Here is a 24,074-nt window from a genome sequence, read left to right as displayed (position 1 = left end):
CCATGTTCACATCAAACATCTTGGAAGACTTGATGGGGGAATGTACTACTCCAAATACTGCACATCGAGGGCTACTTACTTAGTAATGCTGGATTGCTGAATCGCCATGCTTCGTTGTAAGTCGTGTATTGTGGATGAGAGTAAGGGTTTCCGGAGAAGTCCCCGCCTGTAGAACAACAAATCGTGCAAACGTTATTAAAATTATGACAAAAATGGGTTCTGCAAAATGGGTTATGGAGTTGGGTTGATTGGTGATTAATCGGCATCTTGATTGAGCCTGTTTTTAATGAGTTTTTCCATAAAACAGCGTGAGATCGTAACATCTCAATGAGGTCCATGGTCCACGTTGGACATAAAGCTGCACGTATGGGACTATTTCTGGGGAAATGTGTCCACAGCTTCAGTCTCATTTTTAAGTTTCTACTCACTAAGTGGGACACCCCAAATATAGGACAGCCCGAGTCTGAGGAGTCGGTGCGGGATCCAAAGTATCTATCCCAAGGTAGAGGTTTTCGGCCATTTGTGGTGTCAACTGACAATCGATGATTGAAGTCGATGAACCCTACAGAAGCGACTACGACCGGTATTACGCCACGATGCTACATCTTGGGGAACAAAATAAAATGCATTGAACTGAACCAAAAAATGTACGCAAAATTTTAGCTAAACCACGGTGTTCGAAAACCGAGGTTTGACTGTAGTTGCTATGCCATCAGAGTTCAATTGGCTCTTCTTGGAACAATAGTTTTTGGTCCTTGTTTCCAAAAAGTTTGAGAACCCGTGATCTCAGCTTCCTTCCATACAACCAGGCAAGAACGCCCACACGGACGCCATCTTTGAAAACCAACCGCGTATGGAAAAACCGAGGTTTGACTGTAGTTGCTACGCCATCAAGTTCAAGTGGCTCTTCTTGGAACAATAGTAAGTGGTCCTTGTGGTCCTTCCAAAAAGTTTGAGAACCCCTGATCTCAGCTTCCTTCCATACAACCAGGCAAGAATGCCCACACGGACGCCATCTTTGAAAACCAACCGCGTATGGAAACCGAGGTTTGACTGTAGTTGCTATGCCATCAAGTTCAAGTGGCTCTTCTTGGAACAATAGTAATTGGTCCTTGTTTTCAAAAAGTTTGAGAACCCGTGATCTCAGCTTCCTTCCATACAACCAGGCAAGAATGCCCACACGGACGCCATCTTTGAAAACCAACCGCGTATGGAAACCGAGGTTTGACTGTAGTTGCTACGCCATCAAGTTCAATTGGCTCTTCTTGGAACAATAGTAATTGGTCCTTGTGGTCCTTCCAAAAAGTTTGAGAACCCGTGATCCCAGCTTCCTTCCATACAACCAGGCAAGAACGCCCACGCGGACGCCATCTTTGAAAACCAACCGCGTCTGGAAAAACCGAGGTTTGACTGTCGGCGTCTCTTGGACACAAGCTAACAAAGGAGCTCCGTTTTTTTTTAGCTGTTCGAGGCAGCGGCCTACTGTACCCCCCCAATGTGGTGTGCAACATCCGCCCCGCTTGTCGTGTAACCGGAGCTCATCCCTGAGAGAGATAGTGATTTAAATATTTACAGGCCCCTCCACGCCTCTGTGTTTTGACCCTTAACTGTTTGCTATGAACCTGAACTGCAGGTTAAATAGAGGGGAAAGAGATACGCTCGGCAGCCCCGGGTGTCCGGGGAGGCGAAGAGAGGAGCAAACGCGGTGTTTATCGACAGGGGCTGGTGAGAGTGCGCGGCGCGGACACGGTGAGGGTAATGAGCGCTGGGAGCTGGAGTGTAACTGAGAGGAACTGTCCTATCTCATGGCCACTGATTGTGGTGATCGCCTATTGAGTTCATCTAATGTGCTCGTCGGCAGACGCAAACCACAATCTAACACGGCGAGAACAAGCTCGCCTTGATTCCACGTCTGCTCCCGCATTAGTGAACATGTTAGGAGGGTTTTTTTTTTCTTCCTGTCACAGCAACAAGGATGCATAACGAGGCTCCTTTTTGAAGGATGCTCCTCGTTAAAAGTCAAATTAATGACGTGTCACCCACCTGGAACCATTCCAGCAAGTGTTGAGGTGGGGTAGCTGCCTTGCCCCGTCGGGGGTACATGAGGCGGGTAGCCCGGTAAGGTGGTGCTCGCCATATCTCGACCTGCACACACACACAGAAGGGAAAAGGTCATACAATGTCACACATATTGTATTGGTTGATATCGCTATGACTCATATCGGTAAGATAGCCATTGTCGAGCATCTCTCACGACGCCGGTATCGGTAATGAAGTGATGGACAGTGTTGGATATCGGTAAGAAAGCCAATATCGAGCATGAGCTACTGGTCAGATTGGTATCGGTAATGACGTGCTGGACGATATTGTTTGATATCTGTATGGTAAGGACATTCTGGACGATATCGCTAAGAAAACCAATCGAGCAGATCTCACAACACGAGTTGGCGAGAAGAGCTGCTACCGATATTGGTATTGATTGATATTTGCATCTGTAATAGACTGCTTAATGATATTGGATATCAGTAAGAAAGCCAATCGAGCATCTATCACCGTCTTAGTTTGGGAGAAGAGCCAATGATTGGATCGGTATCGGTAATGAAGTGCCTTACGATATTGGATATCGGTAGGAAAGCCAACATGGAGCATCTTTCACAACGTTAGTTTAAGGAAGAGTTGCTGCTGAAATCAGTATCGGTTGATACCGCAATGGGTAATGAAGTGCTGGACGATACTGGTAGGCAAGCCAACACGGAGTATCTCTCGGTCAAAGATGTGTACATGAAGTACTGTGAGGTACTTGGGTGCTGTCAGTGAGTGACGGTATCTTGCCGTTGTTTCTTGATAAAATGGACGATGATAACATCATCAAAAGTTTTGTTGAAAACTAAAAGTATGCGTCTATTGTGTACAGTAAACTCAGTCGCACGAGGATCTGTAAGGCGGACCGACTCCAAATGGTTCCGTGGGCCGGATTTGGCCCCAGGGTGAAGTTTCTGTCGCGGTGAAATCGTCCAGACCGTCAGCGTATCCCACGGCAACAGTCCACGTGACTTTGGAGAGCGTTTTAAAAAACGATGACACGTCCTCATCAACCGCGTTAATAAGCCGACGGTCTAAAGCGGCTTTAAAAGTTGACAGCAGGCCACCGAGAGCGCTCTCTGATCTGCACTCCACATTCAGCCCCGTAATTAAACGTGACAGCAGCAGGTCTGGCTTGATGAAGGGGCACCCAGGACAGAGGGCTACAGGTCCAAAGCTAGCCCTATGCCTCTTATAAACCCCCCCCGCCCCCGCCCCCGCCACCGCAGCCTCCTCCCCGGCGTGGCCTCCTGTCGCCCCCTCAGACTTGGGGCCTGTCACGAGGCAAGAAGGGCCAGGAGGCCCATTGTTAACCCCAGAGACAAGCAGCAGAGGTCATAGCGGGAGAAAAGCGGGGTGAGACGGGGGAGAGAGTTGTTAGTGTTAATGAGCGGGAAGCAGTTTTGCTTGTGGATCAACAAAAAGCAGGAAAGGATTGAGTCTTTTCAATGCTTCTTCCTCGGAAGACGCATTTAAATCTCAAACCGGTTAGTTCTTATGATTGAGTGCAAATTGGATGGGGTTACACGGGGCCGGGCGGTAGAGCCGTACCTGCTATAAATTGCTGGCCGGCATAGTGGCTGTAGCAAGCGCCATGGGCAGTGGAGGCATCTACAGAGAGGCTCGACTGGTGGGACAAGATGTCAGATGCCAGAGCCGAGTCCCCGACAGAGGAGGGGGTGAAGGGGGCAAAGGATGCCTCATGGGGCTCCCGCTTTACACACATGGAGGGTGGATGGGATGGGTGAGAGTCTGCTGGGTGGAGAGACAAGGGAGATGTGGACATGCACGGGCACGGGTCAGAAGGAACACCTGCACAACCTCAGGGGATCCAAAATCAATAATTGTAGCGTTTGGGGTCGGGGTGCGCTGCTCTGTCGTCTACCTGGAAGCATTTCTCGCATTTTGTCCCCAAGTATCACAAACACTCCTTAGTATAACCTCAAAGGTTTTCATATGATTCAGTTTTTGGTCAAAATCTTGCCTCGGTAACAAACTAGTCCTTTTGCCCTGTACTGTATCACTCTGATGAATCAAGTTCCCAAACAAAGAGGTCAAAAATTGATGAAGAAGGCGTCCCCCCCTTCAATTGTCATTCATCATAATTTTGCATTGTTTTCAGCATATAAAAGGATAATTATTCTCTATAAAATGTATTATTTGGTCATATTTTTTGGTGCCTAGAGTGAATTAATTAGATTTTTTGGGGGGAAAAATTCCTCTGTTTTTGTACGTTTCAGTTTCCGTCTAACCTTTCGGAAGGAATTAATAAAGAAAACTACGGTACAAGAGCTGCAACAATTAATCGATCAATTGATGATTAATGGTCCAATTAATCGCCAACTATTTCATTCATTCATTCATTCATTCATTCATTCATTCATTTTCTGGATTTTCTGGAGCCTATCCCAGCTGTCTTCGGGCGAGAGGCGGGGTACACCCTGGACTGGTGGCCAGCCAATCACAGGGCACATATAGACAAACAACCATTCACACTCACATTCATACCTATGGACAATTTGGAGTCATGCTAATTAACCTAGCATGTTTTTGGAATGTAGGAGGAAACCGGAATACCCGGAGAAAACCCACGCATGCACGGGGAGAACATGCAAACTCCACACAGAGATGACCGAGGGTGGAATTGAACCCTGGTCTCCGAGCTGTGAGGTCTGCACGCTAACCACTCGTCCGCCGTGCCGCCCGCCAACAATTTTTTTGTTTATTTTATTTTCATTTCAATAATGTAAATATCCTCTTAAAGGTGAATATTTGTTAATTTCCTCAGTCATCCATAAAAGCAGACTTATTGTTTTTGTGTTTTGGGCAAAACATGATGACATGACACATGACACCCATCAGCTTCGGGAAACCCTTTTTTTCGGATATGTTATGAAGCAAGCCACTAACTGTTGGTGTTTACTTCATATTGATATGGACAGATTAATCAATTAATCGAAACTGAGCTTCGGATTTAGAAAATAATCGACTTTTGGGACCGTCCCTTTTTGAGGGCGAAAGTTCCCCCAGATCGTATTATTCGAATAGCCTCAAGGATAGTTTTCAATAGAATTAAAACAGGAGTGGATAGAAACACTTGCGATGCTAGCGCTGGAGAGTGATTAGTGGCCAACGAAGGCACAATGCAGCTACGAGAACAGAATGTACTTATAGCGACCAAAATGGCCTCGTGATTGTGAGCATCAACATGTCATGTCATGTTCAAAGCAGAGGAAAAATATTCCATTCCTAACACGACTAAGAAAAAAAATTGCCGCCATAAGAGGAACCACTGTAACACCGTACCACAATAATCGGTATATAGAGAATATGTACACCACGACAAAAACCAAGACCAGCAACCGTCTCTTGCAGCAGCTTGAGAAAAATCATGAAAAATGTATTTTTCAATCCAGTATTTTGTGAGAGAGCAAACAGAGTTTGGAGTGGTCCAGCCGTGTTATGGGAAACCCTCGACTCGATCAATCATCCAAGACGCTGATGAACTTTTATCGAATGTTTTTCTATTTTCCGATCAAGCTCATGTGAGAGTACAAGCAAAGCGGATGCGCGGCACCGTGGTGGTTCTGTATGAATTACCAAACAACAAAAACCATCGGGGGGATTCAAACAGTCGTCATGCGTTGAGGACCACTCATGCGCTCATCACTGTGGAGTCCAAACAAGCCGACCTTGCGACGTGATGTGGAATTTACATGGCTGCCGATGATAGTGTAATATGTGATTCCTCCAGCGTGGGCCAGTAAACACATCACGCCTGATCAGTCAACCTACAACACGTAAAAGACACCCCCGGAGGTTGTTTTTTTTTGGGGGGGGGGGGGCAAACAAACACCACCATGTCAACAAATAAGGAAAGGAATGGACTTAACGACAGCGCCGAACCCTGCCCTTTGATCTCATTTGACTGATGAGCGTTGGCGTCTTTTCATTCGCCCCCCCCCCCCCCACCCCCCCCCCCACCCACAAATCTATGCCATCAATGTAAGCTCTGTGTCCGACTTTTTCCACGTCTGCCGCAGAGCCCGCTGTCCCGGCTGGGGCCCGTGCGGGGTGGGATGGCTCTTTCCCGACACCATGATAGGCTCATTAGCTGCTTCCCCACATCATTGTTGTTTTACAACAAGACTGTGTGTTGCGATTCCTCATTAAGATAAGGGCTGCCCTACGCGGAGGGAGGGGGGGCGGATGGGGGGGGGGTGGATCCAGCCCTGTCAGCACTATGAACCCAATGCCAGGGAATCTGCCAATGGAAGCCACTGCTTTCCCATAGAGTAGGCTTTCAAACCTCACTCGGCCTCCCAGTTTGCCAGTAAAGGCGGACTTTTCGATTTGTCGTACTTTTGTAGCACATTTGTTGAAAAAAAGAATTTGAGCATGGGTAAAGGATCATAGTACGAGAACGCTACGTTTAATTGGCTGAAGTTCGTAAAAAAGACGCTTGCAGTAATATTCTCCGCTGGATTAATTCAACTCACCGAGACTTGATGCTAACAACTTTACAATAACATGGACTCTGTCAAAATTAACAATATTAACAAACACATTCCTATATTGATCAATTTATTATACGCATGTACAGTAAACCTCGGATATATCGGATTCAATTGTTCCCACTGGTTTTGTCCGATATAAGCGAAATCCGTTATATGCGTATACCGGAAAATGTCCGTTTTATATCCGGTATATGCGTAAATGGGATTTTATCCGTTATAAAAAGGCACTTCCTTGACTATGTTTCCAATGTACCTGGACGCGCAGGCAACGCTGCAAACGCTGCAAACGCTGCAAACGACGTCGTATAGCGGCCTGTCACGATTCGGCGAATCGGAGCGCCACGATGCGGCCATCCGATATATGCTAGGGAAATTTAATGGAAATGCATTGGAACGGGACTGGAGATTTCGTCCGAAATAAGCGAAATCCGTTATAAAAAATCCGATATATGCAATGAATTTTTATTGGAAATGCATTACAGAAAAATCGGTTCTTTTTTATCTGTCCGTTGTGAGCGAATTTCCGATATATCCGAGTCCGATATATCCGAGGTTTACTGTATGAGTGACTATGACTATGAATTACGACCAAAACCAAGGTTTGATTGTATTTTAGTTCTATTCAGTAATGCTTTTATCTTTATCGTTATACCTGTACAACACTTAGTTAATTTGGCCTAATTTATGTCCTGTACAGTAAATAATACATTTAATTTCTAATATTAGCAGTCACACACAAGATAGGACCAATAAAATGCATGATCAGTGAGCTAACAACGCATTGGTTTGCTACGTGCGATACTGTAAAAAAAAATCAGAGACAGTCATTTTTGACTGTACTTGAATAAACATTGTTGCTGAAATATGAGGAGTACTCACGCAGGTTTGGGTCACATATAGGTCTAATGTCCCATTGGGACCCTGAATCGTTGAGGTCATCGCAAAACACGGCATCGGAATTGCGCGCCCCAAGCTGTTAGCTACCTCAACAAGCCTTCTGCTTCCTGTTGTCAGACAGACAGCGGTTGGCCCGAACAACAACTTACCGGTTCAAGACCAGTGAACTCTGAAACTAATCAGACACTGTGTTGCTTATTGTCCCGGAGACGAGACGAGACCGAGCCCCGGGTAAAAAGGGAGCCTGTCAAATCACAGGCCCTGATGATGGAGATGGAAGATAAACTTGTGCGGTCCGTTGGGACCCTTCTCCCCGCAGCGAAGGCATCTCCAAGAGAGACCGGAGACGCTATAGAGTTCTCTTAACGTCTGTCTGCAGCTCTGCAAGCCCACGCCGCGTCCGCGGACCCCGTCAACCATAGAAATGGACTGTTAAGAACCGACCGCAGCCCTTCTGAGTGATGTGTTCAAACTACTGCAGTCTGCTCTCAAGTGGGCATTTTATCCTTAAACACACTCCAAGGAACTTTGGAGAAACAAACCACTTTGCCGGCTCCTGCTTTCGAGGCGCTCAAATCACTGAAATTACTCGTATTCGTCATGAAAAGTGTATTCAAAGGTTAATGTGCTGACGTAGCAAGGATGGGGGGGGTGATCGAAACATTAATCTCAGAGCGCGGAAATAAACCGTTTGGCACATCCTGAGCAGCATGACGGTCCTGCACCACTGCAGGTACGGTACACAAACCAACACACCTCACGGTTATAGGAGACATGTAGCATTTAGCCACAAAAACACTTTATTTACGTCTGGGAGTCATGCTGGGAATCGGTGCTTTGAGCAGGCCGCTTGGTCGGGGACGCAATAGCAAGTCGACCCCACTAGCCAATCAACATGCAGACCAGTAAACCAGTGATTCTCAACTGCGTCTGTTCATACTCGGGTTTAGCATCGGCCCATTTCCATCAACAATACGTCGATACGAAGCTGATCACAAAAACCGATGTCGACATTCAATTCGTGTCATGACAACACAAACATGACATGAATGTCACGTAGGGTTGCCAACCCCCGTATCGGGTGCCCAGGGACCAACTTGGTCTTGGTACGAGTCTCTAAAACCTCGATGTCTTCAGTTTGACAGCTTAACACGGGCTACACCAATCCATGCCAGCGTTTCGTCCCTCTTTCTCTACACACTTAGCCTAGCTGTCATAGAAGAGCAGCATTTGTTAGTACTGTTAGTACTGCGTTAGTACTGTAGTACTGTACATGTTGACTGTGTTCCTGTCCTGCCTCTTGTTGAGCCTTAAAAGGTGTTCGACGGTATCCCTTTCATGCTTATTACATCGTAGAAATCTCCATGTAAAATCGGTAATGCTAATCGCTAGCCTGTATATGGAATCGTCAACGTGAATTAGCATCGAGCTAGTGCATTCATTTAAATACATTCTGTTTATGTTGGATGTCGCGGAAAAACGATTTTGTGTAAGTGAACTAAACAGGAGGTCAGCTGGAGTCTTTCTTGAGAAGCGGTTATCTGTCTGCTGAGCGAGCAAGTAGAGACTAAATGTTAGCGGGAAAAACATTTTTTACAGATGTTATATATACAAATGATTTTAAGTCTTTTTTCCAGTATTTCTTAAACGTCTTTTATAGATACTATATTGGGTAACAGGACTGGAAAGGTGACTATAGGGGTGTTATTTCATTTCTAGGGGACTCTATGTAAACAAGATGATGCTCCAACCATGAAAACCATGTCCTGCTTTGCTAATATTCATTTATCATAGGGATCACTGTACCTCATACCATTCTGTCCTCTTGTTAAATATACGATTTTTGTCGAAAAATGCTGTCCGTCCTGCCAGCACCGCCTCATTAAATCATCCGCCGCTCTTTCCTCGCCACCCCGTCCGTCTCTTTGAGGTAAACAGAGGACACTATTGCGACTGCAACCTTGGAACACCAACCTAAGCTCTTCATTAATCATTCATCTTTAATAGTTTATGCAAATTTCAGGACATAAAAATCAACAAGATCAATAACTGTGGGAATTTTAATTAGCAGCAGAAAAGATTTCAAGAATGAATATCATCTCCTGGCTGCCGCTCCAGTAAGAGAGAATAATTTATTGATAATTGGATGCCAGCCTAAGTGAGGGAGGTAATTTAGTATTCCCCCCCCCCCCCCCCCATCCTTGGCATACAAGTCTTATTTGCTAATATCACCGACTAACAACCTACATCCAATCAGATGAAAAAAGTCATAAAAGCAATCTGAAATGAAAGTTTATTTTTGTTATCCTGCATGCATGTCGTGTTCGGCCGCCCCTGGCCCCCGGCCCCCCAGGTGGCTCCGAGGCCACCTGCTATGCGTGTGCTCCCCAGAGCGTGACGGCTTTCATATAGGAGGAGTCCGGCAGAAAAGAGAGAAGAAGAAAAAAAGCACACCTTTCTTCTCTTGAGGCCTAACTTTGTGGGCAAATCCAACCTCCCACATACTCGGGGAGGAAAAAAGGGGGTCTTTCTTTTATGACGGGGGGAAGGGGGGGGGCGCGGGGATCATTTGAGAAGGCCTGATGCAGTTTTCAATCATGCTGTCCTCGTCTTTACTTCTCTTACACGCACATGTCCGCTGCACAATTATGGGACTTTTATTAAAAAGGCTGGCGTGTTATTCTCAGTAAACCGAACCTCTCCTGGGACGGCGCCTCACCCGCCACAACCATGCAATATTTCAATTAACCAGCGGCCTCCGTGCGGGCCGGAGCCGGGTTCTTAGAGCTATTTATTACAGCGCACCTGCACCCTCGCTGGTTCGCACACGTCTGATTTTAGCGGCTACGTGCCTGCGTTTCATCTTTAAGGTCTTCTTGCAACGAGGCGGGCGGCCAGGCTGTCAATCAGCGGGCCATCATGGCCTTGATGACAACAGCCAGAGCAGCAGCTGTCTCTTACGAGAAGTGTTCCCTCTCAATCTGTTAGCGGGCCGATCTGGCTCTAACGCCGGGAGCATGCTAACGGGATGGCTGGGATTTTATCGCTTTACATCGGGGTTGTCCAAAGTGCTGCTCGGGGGCCATTTGCGGCTCGCAGCTCCTTTTTATTGGCTTGCTGCACATTCTGAAAATATGATTAAAGGAAGAAAACTGATTTGATATGCAGTAATTGTACAGGAATAAAGTCAAAATATTAGGAGAAAAAAGTTGTAGTTGAACAAAAAAAGTCGTAATTTTAGGAGAATAAAATCACAATTTAATGAGGAAAAATAATTTTTGCATTATAGAGTTGAAATATTTTTTTCAAAGTCACAATATTATAAGAAACAAAGTAACAAATAAAGTTCTACTTTTTTTGGAAAAAGTTTAAAAATGTTACATAAATAAAGTCCAAATATAAAGCAAATAAAGTCATAATTACCAGAAAAAAATTTACAAGAACGTCAATATTTGGAAAACTAAAGAATAAAGAAAAAAACTACTACTACTACTACGAAAAGTACTCATCATTTTATGAGAGTAGAGTCAAACTATTAGGAAATTCTAAGGAAAAAGTCATTTTCTAACAACACAAAAGTCGCAGTTTTACAATAATAAAGTTATATTATGAGGAAAAATCCCATCATTATAGTCGGATAAAATTCAAACGCGACAAAAAAAAAATATATATTTTTTTTAAAAGCCGACTGAGAAACAAAAAAAATTAGGTTATGCAACATCATGTGAATAACGTCAAATATGATGAGAATAAAGTTGTAAGTTGCTTAAATATTTTTAATTTGAAAAAAAAAAAACACCAACATTGGGTAAAAGGAGCAAAGTTGAAACTAATAATGGGCTTTTAAAAAATAATAGGCCTTTTGACCTTTGACCTTTTGATCACCAAGCTGAGATGCAGCGGAATATACGTATTTATCTCCTTATTATCTCCTTAGCTTTACTGCACGCGTCATTTTTCCATATGTGGCCCTCGGTGGAAAAAGTTAGGACACCCCAGCAGATGATAATGTCTATGACCCCGCCCTCTGTCCAAAAGGAGTGCAAAAATGATTTTCCATCCCTGGGAAAGCCATAAGCAAGTAGTCAATATGAAGCATGATAATAGTTGGCTTTTCCCATCAATCCGCTTTCAAAGCTTTAAACTTGAATGTGGAATGTGCCGGAATCTGGCTAATTGTCATGCTGCGTTATTGGAAGCTGTAAACTGCGGGGGGGGGAGGGGCTATTTTTAGTCATCAGCTGTTACTACCTCGATAGCGCACGCTAATGGAAAATGGAATGAGTCGGAACGTGAGTGGGAAAACAAAGGGGAAAAGGTGCTGGTTGATGACGGCGGGGTGACTTTAAGGGGGGGGGGGGCGGGGTGTCCGGGTCCACCAAACCCAGATAATGTGTTTGCTCATGAGTTTGAGGTAGTCTAGCCAGTACCAATTGAGACCGTACCTGTCACAACCGAGTAGCTCTGGGAAACGCTTGAGGCCAGCTCGGAACTGCCGCTGCTGGAGAGGCTCGGCTTCACGTCTTCCAGGCCGGCGTTGAGGGATGGGAGGGAGTACTCGTTGGCCTGCGTCAAGGCAAAATAAATACAATTAGCCTAACTTTTCAGTATTGTACAGTCAAACATTAGTTCTTGTATCACCGCTAAAAGAACTACATTTTCCATGATGCTGTAATTATCACTCGAATATCATCATATGTTTTCATATGCAGATGCTGATCGGACAAATATTAAGTAAGTTTGATCAAATGTAGAATTGCTATTACCTCTGCGTGGACAATGGTAATGGTTTTATTTCATTTGAACATGCATCAGATTACATCCCATAATCAGTTCCCAGTTCCACATGTCCAAAAGGAGTAGGAAGAAGCAAAGCTTATTAAATCCTACCCCTCCATCTGGTACTTTTACAATCAGTAACCGTTACATTTGTTCACTTCCTGCTTTCCGTAATACAGTTTAAGTTTTTTTTTTTGTTTTTTTTTTTAATTTTGTAATTTTTTGTCCCTTACCGAAGTACGGCACCGATTAACGCCAAGAAAAAAAGCAGTCAAATGTCAAGCGAGTGATGCTGGGAACGCCGAGTGGCGGCAGGATTGCAAGGTTTACGTAAAGCACTCAATGTGCGGTTCCAGTCCTGGCTCACCCACTACCACTTCCGTATTGTCATTGCCGGTAGAACCTTACTATGGCGTGTAACTAAGGCGTCCGAAGTACCCTAATAATATTTTTTTTTGTCTCGGACAGATTGAACATTATTTCCTGTTTTGGTTTTGGCCAAACTACGAGGGCACCACTGGACTACATGACTTTAACAGAAGATGATATCATCCAATGATATCTCCCATTGTGATTCCTTCGCCATATTTCCCGGATGATGTATGCATGCATTAGGGCCGTGTCTGCGGAGAAGGCAGGATGAGAGAGGGATTGGGAGCGGAGTGAAAGGACGGGGTGTCAGCTGGCGCTTTGTGCTCCACTGCAGTCATCCCTGTGACCAGTCAAGGGAGGAGACATTCAGGGCTTTGTTACAGGAGAGACATGTGGTTGTGGTTTTTAAAGGAGCGTACAAACCCCCTGAAAAGCAAAACTCCACCGTTTGCGCTTTAACCTACAGGACGATAAATCGATACGTCGGGTTTTGCATCTTTGCATCGAATGTGGCGCCGCGTGGGATAATTGCATTGATCCACTTTTACATGATTTGGTTTCATGTGATGACACCTCCTTCAAGGGGATAAGTGTGCGCTTTGCGAGTGCTTGTATCAGAGGGCATCTGTTTGTCTCAATGGGACGGGGGTCCCTCAGGGGCGAGCCAGTGACCCCGGTCTTGTCCGCCTCTATCCCAGATAAACTCTAATTGTCTGCTTACAACTGTTCCCTGGCACTAGGCTGGATGTTCCTCTCTATTCCGCCGGGCCTCCGTAGCATAAGAGCCATTTTGTCATGCAGATGAGCCGTGGGCGGGGCGGGGCGGGTCGGATGGGGGGGGCGAGCGGCGAGCACAGAATGACCCCGACCACATGGCTGCCAGAAGTGTGGGAGGGATGACGCCTATCGGGGCCCGGCCTCTTCAAAATGGCTTTTTAATGCTCTGACGCGGACCCCAGACAAGTACCCCCTCCCACCCCGTCCCCGGCGCAAGACGAGCAGGGAAGGAAAGCACAAAGCAACCTGATTAATATTGCCTTAAATTAAAACAGATTTCTCTGGACCCTTCTGACGCCACTTTTCGGGGGCCCCCCTCCTCCAACGTTGCCTTTTTAATACCTTCTCCTCTGCTCTTTGTGATTGCAAGTCATTTCCAATCGGCTTTGGTATTGATCTTGGCGTAGAAATCACTTTTGGTAATTAGCTGCATTAGGGAGCCTATAGCGGGGCCTGCAGGGCTGTCCCTCTGATTTATCGCCGCCGTAATTCCCAGCGATCGCGCAGAGATGAAAATGAACTCAATTAGGGCGCCGGCGTGGAGTTCACACGGCAAAATTAATCGTCTCTTGTTGTTTAACTCGGGGTTTCATGTAAATAAAGGTTACCCGCTCCAACAGGCTGGAGGTTTTATCTTATTTGTTTTTGGTGCCGAAAGGCGACGCTGAGGACGTTTTATCCCGACACCGACCTGCTCGGGTTTGATGTGTTCGGAAGTGGGGAAGACGTCCGGGTAGGACGGGCGCTCAAACACGCGGTCCAGGGCCTCCAGCTGCTGCTGGGTGAAGGCGTCCGCTCGCAGGTGCTTCCTTAAACTCTCCACGCTGCCCTGAGAATCGCTGCCCGGGCCTGAACCGTCCGAGCCGCCTAAAGACAAGGGAGAGGACAAAGAAAAAAAAAAACTTTTCAATGCAAGAGACTGAGAAGAAAGCAAAATTCAACCGACAAACGGCGGTGGCGACTTCGAGTACGCTTGGTAGCGGCAAAAAAACGTTCACTGTTCTGTCATTTTGGATTCAACTTAAAATGATCCAGGTTCGGCACCCTTTCATTATTACTCCAGGTACTGACAGAACTCCCCCGCCCCCTTTCGCTCCGCCCCTCTTTCTGCAAGGTTTATGGTGGGAGTCCATCTTTAGGGATTTTGGTCCATTCATTCATTTTCTACCGCTTTTCCTCACGAGGGTCGCGGGGGTGCTGGAGCCTATCCCAGCTGTCTTCGGGCGTAAGGCGGGGTACACCCTGGACTGGTCGCCAGCCAATCACAGGGCACATATAGACAAACAACCATTCACACTCACATTCATACCTATGGACAATTTGGAGTGGCTAATTAACCTAGCATGTTTTTGGAATGTGGGAGGAAACCGGAGTACCCGGAGAAAACCCACGCATGCACGGGGAGAACATGCAAACTCCACACAGAGATGCCCGAGGGTGGGATTGAACCCTGGTCTCCTAGCTGTGAGGTCTGCACGCTAACCACTAGACCACCGTGCCGCCTTTGGTCCATTCATCCAACAAAGGTATCCCAACTGTTGAATGGCCGACTTGCTGTACATCTCCTCGTTCAGCTCATCTCGACTGTCATAAATGTCATTCAAATATGTAATTATACAACCTGATATTTATTGCACGGTGAATTACCAGATTTTCTGCTCTTAGTAATTGAACTTGTGATATTTATTATACTTTATATTTTTTATACTTAAAATAATTAGTATTATTTCGGTCCTTAAATGGAAATTAACTTTAGCTTAGTGGACCGCTTTTCATCAATTCTCTGATGGCAACACCAGGTCCCATAGTTATTGTAAAAAAAAAATATATATATATATATATTTCATTTGAATTTATGCATCATTTTACAATTTGTATGCACGCAGTTATCATGTTCTTCCTCGTTTCCTCGATAAAAAGGCCTAATGAAGGCCTCAAAATGCACTTTTTTTGTGATTGTAACTGATTGTATTCATGTTTCAAAAAACGACATAGGCGATTTAACTTGACTTCCATAAAAATATGAATGTAAAAAATTATTTAAATGTATATAAAAATAAAAAATGAAAATAACTTGTATATATAAAAATAAAAAGGGCTTGGAAAAGTATGTCAAAATAAATCAAAATAAATGGCTTCAATAAAAGTATAAAATATATAAAATTAAAATGAATCAATGAAAGTATATATAAAATGAAAATGATTTCAATAAAAGTACATTAAAAATAATGAAAATAAAATTTTATGTAAATAAATGTATTTAAAAATAACTAATGAATACAGCTGATATGAATAAATGTAAACACAAAATAAATAAATATAAATTTAAAAAATAAGTACTAAAAAGAAGTTTGTCTCTATGTGCCCTGTGATTGGCTGGCGATCAGTCCAAAGACAGCTGGGATAGGCTCCAGCACCCCTGCAACCCTCGTGAGGATAAGTGGTAGAAAATGAATTAATAAGAAGAAGAAAAATGAAGTACATAAAAATAAAAGTGATTTCAATAAAAGTGTATAAAACATTTAAAAAAGTACATAAAAAATACATAAAAATCAAAGTAAATAAAAGCAGGGCGTGGCTTTAATGACCATCAGAAAAATGACAAACTCCTGATCTAGTTCATCCCAAACGGAAGCAAATGAGCCAAAAGCACTGAAACCGATTATATGTATTATACTATATGTTCCAAAGCTGGTCCTTGAAGGCATCACTGACAAGCCATCAAATCCACAAGCGCCACTTCTTTCCCTCACTGAGACTCCCGGCTTTGAGCTTTCCGTTTCCCAGGAGTCTTTGTGACAGGAAGTGCGTGTTTCCCAGAGTGATGGAGCAGAAGCAGCAGTAAACTACAAGCAGCATGTCCGCCTTTTTTTTTTTTTTTTTTTTATCATTTCATCTCCTTCTCCTCACCCTCAGCCGACTCGGCGTCCTCCACCATCAGCGCGGTCATCATGTGCTAGGTGTATGGTAATTGATGGATTACCTTCAGTGCAAATATATACTTGTAAAGGAGAGCGGCGTGGGGGGGCGGGGGGGGGGAGTGGGGCCCGGCGATTACGTACAGAGCTTCTCATTCCGCCGGCGGGGAAATGGAGAGCCATTATTTAACGCTACTATTTCCTCCTGAACGTATTACCCTTCCCTTTTCCTCTTTCTCGGGCGACTACCGCCCATCCCCACCCACCCCCCCCCACACACATATTGCCTGTCCTCCAGAAAGCAGAATAGAGCGAGGACGGCACTCGGCGGTCCGAGAGGGGACGGGGCGGCGAGGGCAACCGTATGCATTTCCTGGCCCCAGTCCCACCCTATATAAACAAATGAGGCCATGCTTCTCCGGCTCCCCCCCGATCTCTGACCCCATCAGCCCGGCCAGGGAGCCACCGTGGCGCAATCATCAAGTCTGGAGGGATGGAGGGATAGGGGGGTCTCCAGGTAAAACCTCTCGCCAGCATTCCAGGGACCCCCCCCCCCCCCCCTCTCCGCTTTAGCGCCGCCAACAGCGGATGAGGGCTTTAGCTCCCGTACAAATCTGTCATTCTAAATTTGCAGCAGATTATGTTCTCTCCCGGGCGAGCCGGCGGTGATATATGATATGCAAGGCCGCTATTGATTGCCTGATCTGCCAGCGGAGGAGGGAAGGCGAAATGAACTTGGAATGAACACCGTGCCTCAACTCATTGTGCGTATAATACTCTACTTAATCCCACATTTTTCTGTGCTATGGAATTCAATTGATCAATCATGTTCCACTGATGGTACCATTTCAGGGGCGTTATTGCCATTCCGCTCGGCAGCTTGACCTTTTTTCAATGGCTGAGGCCAGAGGATGAACCTGACTCGCACCGAGAAATAGATCCACGGTGGGAATGGAATAGAGAACGGCAATTGGGGTGCGAGTGTGTGTGTGTGTGGACGGAATCGAGCGTGTGATGGCTGTGTTTTAGCCGCAAAATACAGTAGATTGACCTGTGCTTGGTGGAATGTTTTTTTTAACCCATTTGTCTCAACATTCCTGTTTGGAAAATGATGCAAAACCACAACGAACCAGTTTTGGTGATCCGTAACTTAAGGGCCGGGCTTTTTTAGCGACTGGCTCAATAAGACGTTTCTTTGAAACCAGAAAAATACTCATCGTCTTTGGGCCACCCTGGACTGGTGGCCAGCCAACCACAGGGCACATATAGACAAACAACCATTCACACTCACATTCATACCTATGGACAAGTTTAAAATCGGAAAACCCATGCAAACAAATTTTTTTTTATATTAATTCAAAGTTCTTTTAACAAAAGAAAAACAAAGTATAAAAAAATCTCAATCTTTATAAATAACAACTCCAAAAATCAATGGTTCTTCATAACGTAGGAAGCACTTCCTGCTTCAGGCTTCCCAGCATGCCTTGCCGCACTTGTTTTGTTATTATAAGTTTCCAAAGTTAAAGTACGTGTTTGGCGTTAACGTAGTTGTTTATGTTTATTATTCCTCTGTAGCTGTGTTGACTTACCTGTCATATTTCTATTTGTACCGTGATTGTGGTTTAGTGTTGTGTCCCCTGCTCATTTCACCTGTTGTGTTCAAATGATTGTCAAGTACAGCGGAACATGTTTTTTAGTCATTCATTCATTCATTCATTCATTCCAAAAGGTCTAATGAAAACCAAAACGTTTTTTCCCATCGGAAATCATATAAACCAGGGGTGTCAAACATACGGCCCGCGGGCCGGAACCGGCCCCCAAGGAGGTTCGATCAGGCCCGCAGGATAATTTTGAAAGTGGACTGTTCATACAACTCCATAAATTTTCAGTATATATTGTATGTGTATGTATGTTTCATGTATGAAGTTTACAGATTTACAGGACAGGCCAACACTTTCTTCATTACACATTTAAAATCACTCTCCTTAGTTTGTAAGGCAGAGGTAGGGAACCTATGGCTCGGGAGCCAGGTAGGGCTCTTTTGATGACTGTATCTGGCTCTCAAGCGTTTACCACAATAAAAATGTATGTTTGCTAACATTTTAAAGTAAACATCACAGAAATCACTGTTAAAAATATTAAAAATCAACAACTTTCTTATGCATTTTATGCATTCTATTTTCTACTGCAATACGGCCGACCATATCTATCTTTCCTGATGATATTTTCCAGGTCAAACACCAAAACTCGATTATTACTGGGTAATGCGGTAAAGTACCTCGGTCATTAAGATGTAAATGTAAACTTTCCTCCTTTAGTCAAATAGTCACCTAGCTAAAACTGCAGAACCAAGCCTTCTGGCAAAGATGGCCAAAAGAATGAAATATACGGAGTACGGTGCAAAACCATGCAGCAGCAGAAGTTGCATTAATGGCAGCAAGTATTTGATTTATTATTAGACACTGCGCTGCTCACAAAAGTGTGCTGGCCACACCCCCTTGGCGTGAGGTAGTGTGCCTGGTCTACGTAATTAGAGCCCATTATATCTAAAACTGTTGGTCTTACATAAAAATGCACACATTTTATTACATTCAATGTTTAAAAAAATGTATATGGCTCTCACAGATACACATTTTAAAATATCTGGCCTTCATGGCTCTTGTAGCCAAAAAGGTTCCCGACCCCTGTTGTAAGGTGTACGCAGGGATTACATTTAGATTTTATATGCGTATGTGTAAGTGGTTTAAAAATCCCTTTCTTTAAAAGTCTTAAATTAAAAAAAATCTTAAAGTGCATTACTATATTTTTCAGTACCAATTAAAGTTTTGTGCCTTTGTACAATCAGTGGGATCAGTTGCAATGCATATTTGTGAATGTTAAAAGTAAATTGCACATTTGTCTAAGGAAATATGAGGTGTTTCATAAAATGTTTTGTAAAAGGATAATTTATTAAATTTCAATATTTTCCTAATGTTCCTAATGTGCTTTTTTACACCAAAACAAAGGAAAGACATGATATTTTGGTTATTTATAGCAGAGTATGGTATCATTTTAATGGTCCGGCCCACTTGACATCTCCCTAGGCCGTATGTGGCCCACGATGCGAAATGAGTTTGACACCCCTGATATAAACCCAATGAATCCATTCCAGACATACACAATATACGTATTGTACAGAATAACGATGGTTTTACATGCAGAAAACGACGAGACTTAATGATTAAAAATGCACGGACAGTCAGTCAGTAACAGTAGGGTGCTTTGCTTGGCCACTCCATTTTGTGGTACGGTAAAGTACACGGCAAAGAGACGCCTTCGTTTTGTGCAAATTGTATGTAAACCGAGACAGTGTGCGAAAAGCGTTCAAATTTTCAATGAAAACCGAATCATATGAAAACCGAGGTTTGATTGTATTTTACATTTCATTGCGTGTCTAGGCCGCACGGTTGGGTAGCATGTTAGCTAACATGTCGAATCTCCACTCGGGTGGCTCTGTGTGGGTTTCCCCCCGGGTACTCAGGTTTCTTTCCTCGTGTCTGATGATGTAACTAAAAGATTTGTTTTCAAATGAAACGTTTTCCTGGTATTGTATCATTCAGCTAACTGACTGATGATGCTAGCTCACTCTGTGCATTTTTTAAAATTATATTATTTTTAAAATAAAACCATCATTATTCTCCATCAAATATATTTAGTTTTTTATTTTTGGCCGTCCCAAACGGATTTACAGATTTCCTATGGGAAAAACGGCTTCGCTTTTCATACGTTTGAGTTTGTCGGACCTTCGCTGGGGTGCCACTATAATTAATTTCAAATCAATAGCTTGCGGTCGCCCACCCCGGCACCCCCCCCCCCCCCCTCTTACATAATCTGACCCTCCGATTACCAAAGAAAACATAACATCGCTTGCATTCCTGCACTGATCCATAATGTACTTTGTTGTGGTATTCGTATCCGCAGGGAAAGGGGGGGGGTTGGGGGTTGGTTTTTTTTCACCCGTTTCACCAATTACACCCGCGAATACGTCGCAAATTTATAGCGCAAAAAAAAAAAAAAAAAAAAACGGGCTTGGCCTTTGAATGGAAATAATAGTAAATCATGAATTTTCAGAATTCCCCATTAGAGCCTGATGTTTGACATACATCACAAGATGGCTGCCATAAATCAGATTCATCCTTTGACAGTCGGCGTGTCAAGCCGAGTGTGAAGCCCAACTGTCAGTGTGTGTGTGTGTGTGTGTGTGTGTGTACGTGTGTGTGTGTGTGTCTCATTGACTGCCTTGTTTCATTTTCAGTCCCCACCCACCCACCCACACATACACAATCCCTTCGGGTGTCTCAGCAGGTATCCCTGCTACCCCCCCCCCCCCCCCCCTCGCCCCCCCCCCCCCCCCCAGCACCAGCTGACCGTTTCATAGTTTTACCACCAACGTGTGAGGAGATAAGTCAAGGAGATAACAAGGAGACGCATCCGCAGCGACTCTCACACCGACGGCCCCCCCGGTTAACACAGCAGAAGATGGACGCCGATAACCAAAGGTTACGAATCCCGCCCGGCAACAAACGGGAGACGCCGTAAAGCAGCACATACTGCTGAAAAAAAAAAAAAACAATTAGCTGGCGTGTTTTGAATGTGCACGCGCATCCATCCGAGGCTAACCGAGGCGGTGACGGCGCTATCAGGCCGCTGTTGTGTTTTGCTTTGTTTCCCCGTGGGAGGGGGGGGGGGGGTAAATGTCCTGCGGTGGCACAGCGGCGCTCTTATGTCCTTCTTTCATCTCCGCGTTCCGGTGATAAGATAAGTTTGTTTGAAAGGCTAATGAATCCCTCCACGCTTGCACTGTAAATCACAGGAGGCGGGCCTTCGACTTGTCCGTCCTGGGAATGGGAATGGGAGCCGCATATTGGCCATCATTTGTTGGCTTTTCTTTTCTTGTATGCATTTATGCTGGGGGGGGGGGGCACAAACAAACGGGTATACCCAGAGGGTGAACACTGTTTCTCTGTAAGCTAGCTATATTTATGAAACCTCTGATGCGGAAATGAGAGCGGCGGGTACGAGTGGGGGTGGGGGTGGGGGGGGGGGAGGCAGCAACACCGCCTCGGCTGTTGGGATGCTGTTACGTTACATGGTGTTTAAGAGCTTTATTAATTCAATTTAGCGCCATCATCCAGTTTACTGACAGTCAGCAGACATTCACATGCCGCCTGCACTCTCATCCGGCACGGGGGGGGCTGCCTTTTCAAGCCCCCGTCGCTACGTTTTTTTCCCCCCCATTTAATTTCTACTCTGGCATTGGTGCTCGTGCTCTAAGTTCATGTCAATAGCAGAAAATGTATTACATCAGCGATGGCGACATTAGCGACATCACCGCATAAGCCGTCTGCTGCTGTTCCACATTCTCTGTTTAGGCGCTAACAAAGAAGCTCTGCTTCTTCCTACTTCTTTTCAGAATTACGCAAGTTTATTAATAAGCTTGTGTGCACCAATACTGCAGTGTTGTTAAACACTTTTAATCACAATAACTGACACATTAATGCGGATTTATCCATTGTTATTAATATAAAATTTTAACTCATCCAAAGCTAAGAATGACTTAAACGAAAGGAAGCGTCTTTGGGAATGCATTTTAACCCTCCGCCTTTAATGAGTTAAAAAAAACAAACAAAAAAAACACGTAATTAGCAATATGCCGATAAACGCCTTTCAAAACCGATCACAAAAAACTGCTTGTTCAGTTTGTGACACGATGCTGTGTCACGCTAGGTCGCCATCACCGGTATTGAGCCGACAAGGGACGCACTTTGTCCCGTATTGCCATCAACGCTCGTCATTTCAAAAACTCGATGGTTTCAGTTTGGCTACGCCAATCCACGTCGGCGCGTTAGATCACTCTACCCAAACTATCGCTCTTGGACTTGTCTTGCATCTTTGTTTACACGCTTTGCTAGCTGGCACTGGCTAAGCTAACTTAGCTAACTATTTGCCTAAAAGTTTATTTTTTAATAATTTGCTATTATTCGCCAATTAAAAGGACCACTGGCAAATACGACTCATCGTAAATCCATCAGCCCATCTCACTCGGTGATGGTATCCGAATCGGCAGCATCAAACCCTGATCGGAGCATCCCTAGTTAAGGTAGATTAAAAATTAATACTATTTAATTGGGATTAATCTAAATTGATCCACAGAACCTGGCAAAGCCTTTGGGACAGTTTGTCCAAGGGAAAATGAGCAGTTGATTCGGAACCAAACAACTTGGAATGGGCGATACAATGCATGACATGTAATCGCGATTAATCTAAATTAATCCACAGCACCGCTTGAGATTAATCTGATTAAAATAGTTGTAAAACTGTGTGACGGCACTACTAAAAGGTGTGTTAATTGTGTTCCGTTTTTAATCAGATTAAAAGAGATGATGGATTAATCCGCATTAACACCTGAAATTTGACAAGAAATCATTATAAACTACGATTTAATTTGAAGTATTGTGTATCTAATATTAGGAAATTAGAACTCCAAAATGACATTTATTTGTTGCACCTCAGCCAGTTTCGATATCGCTTTTCATTTCCTGCGCTTTCCCGACGCTAAGCGAGTCTTTTTGTGGAAACATAATTATCCTTCCTCTTTGCCTTTTCTTCCTCCTCAAGCTGAGTAATGCGTCGCTCCATTAATTCTCAGCATTGCTGCCCATAATTGACTTTTCCTTGACATGATTCCTCTCCATCCCGCCTCTCCGCATATTTGTTGTTGTTGCTAAGGATGGCGTTGTTTACAGCCACACGCCAGGTCACCACAGACGGCGTGCTGAATGCAAATGGCGAAGCCACAAAAAACGCGTTGATAAGGATTTGTGAAGTGGGATCCTTTTGTACGCTCCTCTGATATCGCCGTGACGCTCCCCGCTTCCTGTCTCCATGTTACGCTCTGCAGACCCTCTCATATACCTGGGCTTTTCTCTCCCGCCCCCCCCTTCCCCGTCCTCCATCGGCGCCATCATGATGCTATTTATTTCTCTTTGGCCGTGGGTGCATTTATTTTCCAAAGCGATCCGCTATTGACTCATTGTCACGGACGGGCTTGGCTAGCCAAGCAGCGCTAGGCTCGGGTTAAAAGCCGCACGCTAACTGATTTAAACTCCGCCAACGGGTCATGTGTGTTAAAAGCTACGCTCGCCGCACAATCTCCACAACGGCGCCGAATATCAAAACGTGAGCAAATCAAAACAGAACATATTCGGTTCGGCTCGGCTCGCCGTGTTTGTTCTTTCGTGTCACGACTTGACCCGCGAGGCCGTTATTTTCTCCACTCATCAGCTTCTTCCACGCCCGCGTTACAATCACAAGTTGTGACCTTTGTTCTCCCTCTGATTTATTGCTACTTGTCCTCCCGAGAGCTCCACTGGTCTCCATTGAGGATGCGGTGAGCCAAACATGAGGTCACGGCAAACCCTTTGGCTCCAGAAGCAAAGGGAAAATTGGGAATCGTTCATAACGTCGTTCATAACTGGCCTGACTCGGGAGTGGGAGGCCTCATGGAAGTGCGCTAGTCATGGAAGACCGTAGACCCGGAATTGTTACACATGGCGGCGTAGGAACTGCTCTGCATCATGTGAGATGCGTATTACCCAAGTCCAGCAACATTGTCATTATTATTGTTATTAACATTGTTCCAACCAGGAACGATGTCACTGGCATCGCCACACTGACTAGCCAACTAGCTAGC

General features: G+C 44.7%; 1 protein-coding gene across 1 annotated transcript in view; it reads right to left on the bottom strand.

Annotated features, from left to right (window-relative positions):
• pax2a (paired box 2a) overlaps positions 1–24,074 on the bottom strand; it is a 46,966-nt gene that overhangs the window by 2,838 nt on the left and 20,054 nt on the right. Inside the window, exons 8-12 of the mRNA XM_058059274.1 lie at positions 14,116–14,291; positions 11,942–12,062; positions 3,634–3,834; positions 2,044–2,145; positions 80–166 (exon numbers count right to left, since the gene is read on the bottom strand). Coding sequence (XP_057915257.1) covers positions 80–166; positions 2,044–2,145; positions 3,634–3,834; positions 11,942–12,062; positions 14,116–14,291 — 687 coding nt within the window. The remainder of the gene's footprint in view (positions 1–79; positions 167–2,043; positions 2,146–3,633; positions 3,835–11,941; positions 12,063–14,115; positions 14,292–24,074) is intronic.

Source organism: Doryrhamphus excisus, chromosome 20 (assembly GCF_030265055.1).
Source record: "Doryrhamphus excisus isolate RoL2022-K1 chromosome 20, RoL_Dexc_1.0, whole genome shotgun sequence".
Classification (NCBI taxonomy): domain Eukaryota; kingdom Metazoa; phylum Chordata; class Actinopteri; order Syngnathiformes; family Syngnathidae; genus Doryrhamphus; species Doryrhamphus excisus.
The sequence above is the reverse complement of the archived record's forward strand: the minus strand, read 5'-3'. Positions and strand labels throughout refer to the sequence as shown.